General features: G+C 44.3%; 1 protein-coding gene across 1 annotated transcript in view; it reads left to right on the top strand.

The window, feature by feature from the left end:
- Nucleotides 1-12,758, top strand: part of LOC122789619 — a gene marked incomplete in the record, with an annotated part of 1,015,902 nt that overhangs the window by 814,067 nt on the left and 189,077 nt on the right. The window contains 1 exon segment of the mRNA XM_044057014.1: nt 9,345-9,489. Coding sequence (XP_043912949.1) covers nt 9,345-9,489 — 145 coding nt within the window.

Genomic DNA, 12,758 nt, shown 5'->3' on the forward strand with positions numbered 1-12,758 from the left:
AAAAAGCACCCATTTTGAAAATTGTATAACTTATTTTTTTCTCTTTCTTTCTCTCATACATTCATATATTGACAGAATAAAAATCTCTCATACCTCTTAACTTTCAATCATAAGAGTACCGCCCTTGACACAAGGCACTTCCTTGTGTTAATTTGTCCTTTAATGTATGTGCACATACATTTACTATTTTCATTTGCTGTGGGGTCCTCCCGCTATTACTTTGCATACCTTACAAACTACTCAGTCAAACAGAAACAGTCATGCACTGATTCTACATTTTGCTAAAATTTTTAGGACAGAAAAAACAAGCTAACCCCTTTAGAAAACATTTTCCCTGCCAAAGCTACTATGTTGCACATCCTGAATATTTTTATTTATTTTACATTTGTTAACCGGGTTAGTCTGGCTGAGCTTTTGGCTCATTTTCAGCAGAGACCCGGGGAGAAAATCTCAAGAGTAGAGAACAATTTATTAAATTTTAGTAACATAGTAGTAATAATCAGCTATAGGATCTTACAAGCAGAGACCTGCAGAGAAAAAAAAGCTCCTCAGCCAATTTACTTATACAGAGTATTAACAATTGGCAGACAAGTATGTGAGTTATTACAAACAAGGATGTTATGTGATCCTATCTCGCCTACATTCTGACTGATGGGTTCGGAGCCGATCCCTCGGCTCCGACTCGGCACGCTTATGCCAAAGAGCGAAGTCTCTTATTGGCTGAGCTTACTATATCCCAGGATGCACCACTACCAGTCCCCCAGATCTCGTTTGCCGCTAACTAGCAAAGACGTGGTCTCGAGCTGGCTGAGCTAAGTAGTGTCTTTTCACTAACTTTTTCTGTCAGAAATTTGCTAATTCTTTAACAAAAGCTGTTTTAACGGCTACTCTGTGCTGTTGTGTGTGTTTTGAAAATTTTTTGTGGAAAATTTGTGTGTGATTGGTGTTTGTTCTGGCTACAGGCCCCTTGTTCTGTAGGGCCTTCCCTGTCAGTCAATCCTTTTGAACCTTTAGGGTTCTTGGATTCCTTAGATATATTCACTGTTGTATGTCTTCAGTTGGTCTTAATTTAATTGCCGGCTGTCATTCTTAACGGCAAGTTAATCCTTGTAGTGTCAGTCTTTTCAAAGAGTTTTGTCTGTGAGAGAGTTACTCAATTCTACTTATAATGTCTCAGGCCTAGGCCTTCGGGCTTTAAGAAGTGCACTAAATGTAGTTTTAAAATGTCTATCACGGATGACCACTCTCTGTGTGTATATTGTTTGGGCAAACATTTGCAGGAGTCCTGCAGCGTGTGTCACGCTTTTTCCTCGAGGGTCCTCCAAGAGAGGAAAAATAAGCTTATATTGAAAGGCCTTATAAAACCCTCTTTTGAAGAAGCTTTAGCATCCTCTCCTTCTCCTGCTAAAAGAAAGGCGTCTGCTCCGACCAGTCCATCGGACCCGACCGCCAAAAGACATAGGCTTCTCCTTCGGCTCCAAGGACTTGGAGCCGAGGAACGGTCTGCCTCGATGCCTCCAGTCACGACTCCTCTGGCTTGAGCCGATGGCTGGGGCATCGAGGCGGAGTCACCTTCATCGGCTCCACTGATCTCGGGCCGAAGGTTATCCTCAGACACTTCCTCCTCGGCGCCTAAGTCCTCCTCGGCACCGATGGAAACTGGCTTGTGCATTCCTTGGCGCCGATAGTTATCGAAGTCGCCTTGGAGCGGTCCCCTAGCCCCTTGGGACCGTTGGAGAGGCCAACTCGAACCCGTTCAGTCTCCTCTAGGTCATCGAGGATGTCAGATTCGGACATAGACAGGGTGCTCCAAAGACTGTTCCAGTCCCCAGTCTTTCAAAAATTTGTTTCGCTCCGACCCAATTGGCTTCGGAGCCAATAGCCCATTCCATTGCCATTCCTCCTCCTACCGCTTCGGCTCCGTCGGAGCAGGTGCTGTTGGAGCCGGTGGAGATCCTAGGGTCGGCTCCGACCCTCACTCCAACCCCGGCCTTCGGGTCCGAGTTTGGCACGGACTTCTTCGGCCGGACCGGGGTGACGTTTGGGACCAATGCTGTCGGTTCCAGCCTCCCTCTCAGTGCTTCGCCGCAGGACTTCCGTCTGCTATCATGGCTCGGGACCGGACACTCCTAGGATTCTGGGGTCCGGCTTTCAGAGCTATGAGGAGTGCCTTAGCCAAGTCTTCTTCGCCATCTCTACGGCTTTACCGGCACCTTCCTGGGCGTGGAGACTGGGTCTTTGGCAGTTCCCTGTCCCTAGGCAGCGGAGCCCGGGCCTGAGGTTACCCCACTGGGGTTCCCCTCCTCCTGAGGGTTCTTCGAGTTGTCTTGGAGGAGCCCCAAGGAAGAGATCGTGCAAGAGGAAGCACGTGGACTACCCCGAGTCTCTTACATCGGACACTGATCTTGATGATGTGGAGGGGTCCCCAAAGTCGTCCTCGGATGATGTCTCATTCGCAGACCTTTTAGAGATCCTTAAGCAACGAGGCGGCTGGATATCAAACCCCCTCTGCTGATGAGTCAGTGCTTCTCAAGGCCTTTGGGGCTCAGCCCTCCGCCTCCTGGGTGTCTCCGCCCTTGATGAGCTCCTGGACTTGGTTTGTCGGAGGGTGGGAACATCCAGATACTGAGGAACCAGTGCCTTCGCCTAACAAATTTTTGTCTGCCCCACCCGAGAAGGAGTTCTTGACAAAAGGCGTGGCTGTAGATGCCATGGTGGTGGCATCTGCTACACAACAGGACGTGGCAGAGGCTTCAACGTCCGTCCATCCTCCTAATAAGGAGTCTAGGAGCATGGACGATGCGGGAAGCGCACCCTGACTTCAGCGGCCTTTACACTAAGGTCCCTGAATTATTTGGCACATTTTACCAGGGTACAGAGGGATCTGGTCAAGGAGCTGTTAGATTCCCTCTCAGGTAACCTACCTGAGCAGCTAGCCCAGTCAGTTAGCTCTCAGTTGGCTATCCTTACCTCGATTTCTAACTCGTCCATGAGGCTCATTTCATATGCGGCCAAAGGGGCGGGCAGAGCGGCAGGCACAGGCGTAGCTCTACGGAGACAAGCCTGGCTCCGTTTGTGTCATTTCGCGGAGGCCTTCAAGTCTTCCTTCGCCGACGCTCCCTTTGATGGGTCCTCTTTGTTTGGACCTAAGGTAAAAGACGCTCTTACCCGCTGTGAGCAAGAGGGAAAAACTTTATCTGCCGTAGGTGCACGTTATTCCACTCCCTTTCGGTCTTATCCCAAGGCTAAAGGAGGAGGGAAGATGTGGTTCCGCAAATCACGGAAGTTTTTTCCTCAACAGCAGGAAGATTCCCCTTCCAGAGGCAGAGGACGGGGAAATTTTTCTGGGAGACGCCGTCCCAGAGGCGGCAGAGGGCCCCACAATTCTGGAGACCGCGAGTCCTTTCGTGGCTCTTCAGCCTCCCACACTTCATGAGGGATTGCCCGGCTGTGCTGCTCGGAGCCAGTCGGGTGCCGTTGCCAAGCACCTAAAAGCCTGGGAGTCTATCACTCAGGACAGATGGGTGCTTCGGATTATTGCGGAGGTTACACCATTCCTTTCACACACTCACCCCCACCGTCCAAAAATCCCGGACCCACCACCCAGTCAAAGGGAAATTGCAGCCGCAGAAGCTTCAAAGCTGCTAGAAAAGGAGTCATCAACCGGTCCCCACAGACCAGATCGGATCCGAAATTACTCAAGGTTCTTTTTAGTGCCAAAAGGCGGGGACCTGAGACCAATATTGGATCTCAGCAAACTAAACCAGTCCGTCATGAAGTCCAAATTCTGAATGGTCACTTTACAATCCATTCTCCCATTGTTGGAGAAGGATGTTTGGATGTGCTCCATAGATCTCAAGGACGCCTATTATCACATACCGATACATCAGGCGTCCAGGAGGTATCTGCGCTTCAGCCTGGGAGACAGTCATTTCCAATTTTGTGCACTGCCCTTTGGTCTCACCACAGCCCCCAGGGTGTTCACCAAGTGTTTGGCAGTAGTGACTGCTCACCTGACGAGTCTTGGATTCCAAGTGTTTCCCTATCTGGACGACTGGCTCCTGACTGCCACCACCAGGCATCTACTAATAGACAACCTAAAAGCCACCATCTCCCTGGGTGCTTCCCTGGGAATTACATTCAATTGGTCAAAGTCTGTCCTGCTGCCCTCCCAGCGCATAAGATTCATAGGAGCAGAGATAGACTCAAAATTGATGCGCGTCTTCCTTCCTACCGAAAGGATTCAAACTTTACAAGGTCAAGTCCAGGCCCTGCTTCCAAGATCCAAAGCCCCAGCCAGGATGGTCCTGCAACTTTTAGGTTCGATGTCTGCCACGGTTCTCCTTGTTCCACTGGCAAGATTGCACATGAGGATTCTTCAGTGGCTGTTATCGACACAATGGTCTTTTCAGAATCTCCCCCTCAGTCATCTCATACTGATTACAGAAACGTGCAAACGGGACCTCCGCTGGTGGCTTCAGTCATCCAATCTGAATCAGGGAAGACCTTTTGTTATCCCCCCTCTGGTGGCCACCCTGACAACGGATGCCTCCCAGACAGGGTGGGGGGGGGGGCATTGTCTGGGCAGGTTAGTTCAGGGTTCTTGGCTTCCAGACGAAACCTTTCTCCATATCAATGTATTGGAAATGAGGGCTGTACTTCTGTCCCTACAGGCCCTCCACAAGTTTCTCCCTCAAGGCATTATCGCCATCCACACAGACAACATGTCGGTGGTCTGGTATCTAAACAGACAAGGAGGGACCAGATCTTACCCTCTTTGCAGAGAGGCCATGAGGGTGTGGGAATGGGCTGTAGCTACCAACCGTTTCTTGGTAGCGACCCACATTCCAGGGAAATCCAATATTTTGGCAGACAGATTAAGCAGGACGATTCTCTCTCCTCACGAGTGGTCCCTGAACGAGACAGTAGCAGCTCAGGTTTTCAGAAGATGGGGGACTCCGTGCTGCGACCTGTTTGCAACACCACAAAACACAAAGTGCAAAAGGTTCTTTTCCTTGACTCTGCGTCAGGGGGAGGCAGCTACGGATGCTCTAGCCCAACCTTGGCCAACAGGACTACTTTATGCCTTTCCTCTGGTTCCACTCCTCCCCAAAGTCATCCAGAAAGCTTCCCAATTGGGGTCCACAATGATACTAATTGCTCCGCACTGGCCTAGTCAGGTATGGTTCCCCTACCTAAAGAAACATGCTCTGGACGGTCCTTGGTTTTTGGATCTAACTCCGGACCTGCTGATTCATCAGTCGGGACGACAACACCAGTCCCTTCACACTTTGAAATTAACAGCTTGGCTCCTCCACTTCCGACTTTAGTCAGAAATCACAACCGACCGGAAGTTATTCACATTTTATCTTCGCCCACAAACCCACCACTAAGAAATTGTACCTCCGTAAGTGGGAATGGTTTGCTATCTGGGCTCAACTGAGGGGCTTAGACCCTATCACTGCCCGATACCAGAGGTCTTGAAATTTTAACATCCTTGTTTACTCAAGGATCTTCAGTCTCTACTATTAAAGTCCAACTAGCAGCTATCTCCAAATTTCACGAATCCATGGATCCACCGTTGATGAGCAGCAGATTATGCAAAACTTTCATTAAAGGTGCTGTGCTGTTAAGACCCCCAGTTTTTCATCCTGCGCCCCCGTGGGATCTTGATTTGGTACTTCGTGCCTTAACATCTTCCCCTTTCGAACCGGCTGCTACATGTGAGTTAAAATATCTGTCTTGGAAAACTGCCTTCTTAGTTGCAATTACCTCTGCAAGAAGAGTTTCAGAGCTTCAAGCCCTATCAAACCACCGTACTTGATTTTTCACAAGGATAGAGTATCACTTAGGCCTAATCCATCTTTTTTTCCAAAGGTTTGTTCTAATCTCTGTCTCCAACAATCTCTAGAGCTACCAGTTTTCTTTCCAAAATTCTCAAATGAAGCAGAATACACCTTCCATAAATTGGATGTTCACAGGCAATTGCGCTTCTATCTAGACAGGACTCAACAAATTCGAAAAACAGACCAGTTGTTTGTGTCCTTTTCAGATAATAAATTGGGTAAAACCATCACGAAAGCTACTATCTCCAAATGGATTAGAGATTGCATAACTCAGGCTTATTCCTCTTCAAATAAGCAACTTACAACATCTATCAAAGCTCACTCTACCAGAGCTATGGCTACTTCTATTGCTTTTCATTCCAAGCTCGCTATCTCTGAGATTTGTGCTGCGGCTACTTGGTCCAACCCGCACACTTTCATTTCCCACTATAAATTGGATGTGGCATCTAAAGGGCGAGCATCATTTGGTTCCACGGTACTCAGGAGTGTTTTCCAGTGAGCCACCCAGGATTCAGGTGCTAGGGCGCTGTCCCATCAGTCAGAATGTAGGCGAGATAGGATCACATAACATCTTTTAGTTATGTACTCACCATAACTTCAGATGTTTGGGATCCATCTACTTACATTCCTAATACCCACCCTCCTTCCCCCTGCCTTGGAGATCAGAAGAGATTGAACGGTTTTGAGTTCTACTGTTTTTTATCTTGTTTCATCTGACGATGTTATATAAGCAGCGTGCGTGTCTGTGTATGTATGCGGACAAACTAGATCTGGGGGACTGGTAGTGGTGCATCCTGGGATATAGTAAGCTCAGCCAATAAGAGACTTCGCTCTTTGGCATAAGCGTGCCGAGTCGGAGCCGAGGGATCGGCTCCGAACCCATCAGTCAGAATGTAGGCGAGATGGATCCCAAACATCTGAAGTTATGGTGAGTACATAACTAAAAGTTTTAAACAATCAGCAGATAGCTGCACATCTGAGTCTCTGACTATTCCATACAAAGCAGTATGGAGTATGTATGCGTAATGCAAGTTATACTTTATTCCCTAAAATATTCAGTAAGGGACCACCCAGCCCCCCCCCCCCCCAAAAAAAAATGTTTCACTACATGGACTGTAGACTACAGCGAGATTTGAGTACATTTTTTACTGAGCCAGTACCATGAAGTCAGGTTTGCACATTACTGTTTTACTGTAATTTTAAAAATGTGGAGATGAGTAAAATACCAGGAAATTACCAAAACAGCATGTCACCACACAACTGTACCTTAAAAAGAAATGGCCAGGCAAAAATAAGTTAACATAATAATGGCTTGTATACAGACAGAGGGGTTAATCAAAAGTTACTAGTAATAAAACACTGAAATCAAGAATTTTCTGACGCTTGCAAAAATTAAATTGAAAGTGTTTATATAAATATTTATTTCTAGTGCTGGCAAAATGATTAAATAAATACATAACTCTTACTGCAGGCAGAGGGGAAGAAATTTAGACTGGACGTCCCTCCCTTTCAATTCTGAGCTGACTGTTGCACTGACAGTTTTAACACTTTTGCAGTAGTGTTGGGGGAGGGGACTGTCAATTCATGTTAGACTACAAAAGAACACCTAGAACAAAGGCCTCTAATTTAGCTACTAGTGTGACTGCAGCTAGATAACTTCAAAGTATAGTGTAAAAGAAGCTCTGAGCAAAACATAAATGAAGGTGATTAGCCAAAGAAAAGAAGCAGCCCTCTTACAGAAGGAATACAAACTAACCCCATTATATGTCAACGGCATGGAAATTCCCAGTGACTTCCTTATGTCTGGCATGAGTCATAGAAAGAAGACTTGAAATGCTTTATGGGAAAGAGAAAGGGTTGAAGCAGAAGATGATCACGTTGATATATCAAGCCCCATCGGTAGCCATGTTGTGGTAAACATGCTAAAATTACAAATAAAGCACTTAGCGTGATTTTGAGGTGATAAAATAGGTCTGGAAACAAACAGACTGAAAAAAACATTTTTTTGTTCTAAGGTGGGGTTTTCCTTTAATTTCTACTACCCATGCCTTAAATTTCTGTCTTTAACAGGTAGGTGGGAAAGGTTTATTTCATTGGCCTGCATTTTTATTTTGGTTGTTATTGGCTTATGATCTGAAATAATTATTGGCTGTGTCAACAATTTCAACTAAATACACATGTTCCTGTGAAATATAATTTCTGTCAACTCTAGCCCAGTTATTGTACCTTGGAGAATAATATATAAAACCTCTTAAGAGTTCCTACTACTGAATTCACGTCTTCCATGCCAAATATTTGAATAATTTTTTTCAGAAATCTACCCTGTTTTGTTATATTTTCCCATCAAAGTCCCCCAGATACATCCTGTTGCAAGTTAAGTTCTAATCCCCATCTACAAGTCGTATTCCATGGTGAAAGTTGATAATTTCTCCCAAAATTTTCTTAAGCTCCACAATTGCAGATCTGATGTCATTTTATTAATTCCTCAGCAGTTGGGTTCAGATTCCATCCTCGCATCTGACTCTGCCTTTTCCAGATCATAGAACACTTCCTTCCTTTTCCCATGTGTATGTGTGTGTGTGTGTGTGTGTATATATATATATATATATATATATATATATATATATATATATATATATATATATAAAATATAATTCAAGCAAGTCAGTGAATTTAACTTTTGTTACTTTTTCTATTATAGTTATTGCTCTTCTCCCTTTTTCACCATTGCTGGTATTTCCCTTTCTTTTTGTACTTCAGTAGAGCTCCGTATTACCATCTTTGGTAATTCTTTCCTTTCTTTTTATTTGTTTAAAAAAATCTTTTCTATCTTAATTTTCTTTCATTATGTCAGATAAGCACTCCGGCTTGAAGAAATTTGTGGCGTGTGGCCACAAAATACCTAATTTGGATTCACACCTTGTACAGGAAGTTATTGTAACAGGAATATTCCTTTTACATTGTATTGCATGTAGTAAATATTGTGAGTACTATGCTGTGTAGTTTGGCATTACTATGTCTTGAACAGTTCCCATAAAAGATTGTGTACTGTAAATGTGCATTTATTACAACACTTTATACATTATGAAAAAGACTATGCCAGCCCAGTGGGACCTTTCTTCTTAACAGTATGATCAGTCTTGTTTGCATTATCATCCTACAAAAGATATTTGATGGGCAACTGATGTATACTCGTGTAGAGCTTTAGATGATGATTTCATGTTGTGGGCAACATTTGGTTGACTGCCCACAGGATGCATCAGTGGTCTGCTGCTTTATTTGCAAATTCTGTGGCCTAATTTTCCCTGGATCTACTAGAATGTGTTCATTATTCCTCTCCAACAGTCTTTTTTTTTTTTGTTTTTTTTTCTCAAAAGAATAATTGTCCAAAGCAAGTGTACATTTATGCAGCAAAATTCTTCTCCAGTGTGAATACATAATATTCTGTTCAGTGTTATGTCCAGCAGTATTGAATTGTTGTCTTTTTCTAATATCAAGCTTCCTGAAGATATGGAGATTACTTGGAATAATAAGATGCGGAAAACGGCAGGATATTGTGTGACAGGAGAAAAACATAAACATGGTGGAGACAAGCAACGCTATGCAAGGATTGAACTTTCAGAAAAAGTATGCGATTCTGCAGGTACTGAAGGCTGACACAGTATTTTGGTTTTTAACTTAAGAATTGTCAGATTCAAAGTGCAGCCAGTGTTTCAATGTTGCCAGATATTTTATGCCATTTAAACTCGGTTTTCCAATTTTTAAAGTGTAGCCAGTGTTTAAATGGTACAAAACTAGCAACATTGCTACTTTAGTACAAGCTTTACTTTGTTTCATGTGATATTGCCAGTGTAACAGTATTCATAAAGCTGCTGTCTACTGAGCCGTTTAGTGAACAATCGCAAGTCATGGCAGAAAAGGCTAGCATAAAAGCAAGGTCAAACCCAGCTGTAGAATGTATTCAGTCAAAAAGATAGCAAGAAATAAATAATTGGAATATGAACTTAACTTATGTAGAATACTTGTCCCCTGTTAAGAGCTGCATGGTAGGTTAAGATATATAAGTAACCTTGGATTCTTCAGTATGTTGTGAAAAAAATCATAGCAAAAAAGCTGATCTGCTTTCCAGTGGTCCTGCCTCAGGGTTGTATAGAGTTCCCTGATGATACCGTAAATAACTGGGTTCAGTTCTGTTGTGTGACAACACTTTTTAACCAATGCAGGGGTGATTAAAGACCAATGTACTGGGTTTCTTACTTTCTGGAACTGGTAATGGCTTTATCTTTGGACATTTGTGTAAATTTCATTCCTATCTCATTCCCTCCAGTACAGCTCTTTTGAGTGTGTTCCTTTGACTCCCAGTGGGTGTGGCTTGAGCTTTTAAAAAAATTAAGTTCACACTTTACAGTTCTAACGAACATTCGTTGACAGATGTCAAATATCAATGCAACTGTGTGTCATGTATGCTTCAAGATAAAAGATCCTGATGCTTTGTATGTAGCATGGTTTTTGAATTAATGCAAATGTGAACAAGCAATATTTGACCACTAGAGGCGCAGTAGGAGGTAACTGCAGAAATGCCTGGAGGTGCACTCTGATGTAATGAGTTAAACCTTATTAGGAAAAAAGGCTTACCTGAAGTAAGCCTTCTGTTTAGGTGGGTGAAATAACTTTAATTGGGGGGAAAGTAAGCTCTGGCACCAATCTGACAGCTAATGTCTGTATCATTGAAACCAAAATAACAAGAATGGACTTCATACTGCTTAAATTTTTCTTTTCTTTTAAATAAAATAAAAAAAATCAAACCACCAGTTCATAAATGTAATGAGTCTGTATTTAAGTATCTGTATTAAATATGAAAAAATATCATTTTAAAACAGTAGTCTGTCAGTTCCCTTAGAAAAATATTGAAAGGCTCAAAAGTGCAGACCTTGAGGTCTTTACTTTGCTTCATTTATTCGTACAAGTTCTAATGTCCACATTGTAAATAATGCTTAGCATCACTTGGTTCAGAGTTAATGCAGTGAAACATTTAGCACTGTTTCACATCAGTTGTATGTTTATTAAATATGCAAGTACTGTTAATTGAAATTTTTAAAGTAGTGGTATAAAAGTGTAATATATTGATTCGTAAGTATATTGGTTCAGTGTAGATTCATTGTTTAACATAAAATGTGAGTGTGTTCAATCTCGCCGTTTGTTACACACGGGTTCGGAGCCGATCCTCGGCTCCGAGTCAGCCGCATAGCAAAGCGCTCTGCATCTTAGAGAAGCTCGAGACCAGGCTATATCCCACAATCCTCCCTGCCATTACCCAGATCTAGTTTGCCGCTGCAACGGGTCACATCGTTCAGAGAGCTCGGACCAGAGAAAACTGTTATTAGACAGATAAGATAGTTATTTTTTGTTAAAAGTTCTTATAGTTCTATAGTTATAGTTCTTATAGTTATTGAAAGCTTAGTTTCTGATACTATAGTGTGTGTAGTGTAGTTAGTTTTTTTATAGGTTTCCCTTTGGGGCCTACCTTTCTATAACCTATAGCTATATTTTTTCCTCTTAATTATAGCTAGTGTTAAATTTTCTTTTTTTTTTTTTACAGTGAAATTGCTTATGTCTGAGAAAGCCAAGTCTTGTTTTAAAAGGTGTCAGTGTGGGCAGAAAATGTCCATCACTGACAACCACACTTCCTGCGTCTACTGTCTTGGCCCTCTCCACTTGCAAGAGGATTGCTCTATTTGTCATTCCTTCAGTGGGAGGGTCATGACAGATAGACGCAGGAAACTTATAGACAAGGGACTTCTTAAGCCTGCTTTCCAGGAGGCCTTGGACAAGTCTGACCAGGCTTCTAAGTCCTCGAAGGGGTCGAAGATGTCGGAGCCCATGTCATCGGCTCAGAGTTCATCTTCTAAAGTTCGTTCGCCGGTTCCACAGACTTCGGGCTGGCGTCAGCGTTTATCTCTCACTGAGCCCCAGGTCTTGGAACCATGTCGGAACTACCGCCACCTTCCATTCTTCGGTCGGTGCCATCTTCGGCCCCTTCGACCCGATCTTCCAGACCATTATCCGATACTGATGTGGATCGTGTTGTGCAGAAACTTATGGAGAACACGGCCCTTTCCAAGTTGATTGCAGTTTCCTCCCAATTGGTGTTGAAACTAGAAGGCCTTCCCTTATCTCCAACAGGTCCTCCTTCGAGACCCATCCAGTCTTCGGAGCCGGAAGAGGATGATCCGATGATAGTGGAGCCCTCGGTGCCGAAACCATCCATTGCACGATAGACACAATTGACCTCGACTCTATCGGAACCTATAGGTGAGTCGCGGAGTCGACGATCTCTCCTTAGTTCCGGGACCGAGAGTCGTACCGACCTTTCGGTGCCGACTCTCCCTCTCGGGGCCTCGGCGCAGATTGGCTCGGCTCCGTCCTCTGGGTCGAGACCCATGGGCCCCGTGTCAGGGATTCTTCCATGTTCTTCGGAACCGGGGGAGTCCTCGACCCGAGGTTCAGGGGGTTTTGACCTTATGAGGAAGGTTTTGTCTACACAGACATCCACTTCATCGGACGCATCTTCTCCCTCCCCTAAGGAGCCGCTCTCTGTTTCTGTTCCCACGACACATCCAAAGCGTGGAGCACCATTGTCTCAGCCATCCCCAGAGGGTGCCCCCTGTTCCTCAGAGGCCTCACCGGAATCCCCCTCCGATGAGGTTCCGAGGAAAAGATTGTGCAAGAGGAGGCACATAGATTCCCCACAGGAATCTCTAACTTCTGGATGAGTCAGAGGGGTCCCCAAAATCCCCCTCCGAGGATGTCTCATTTGCGGACACCTTGGAGATTTTAAAACAGAGGGGTGATTGGCAGTCCCTAGCCCCCACTGAGGAAGAGTCGGTGTTGCTGAAGGCGTTTGGTGCTCAA

The sequence above is a fragment of the Protopterus annectens genome, chromosome 15.part0 (genome assembly GCF_019279795.1).
Source record: "Protopterus annectens isolate FY-2018-M chromosome 15.part0, PAN1.0, whole genome shotgun sequence".
NCBI classification, from domain to species: domain Eukaryota; kingdom Metazoa; phylum Chordata; order Ceratodontiformes; family Protopteridae; genus Protopterus; species Protopterus annectens.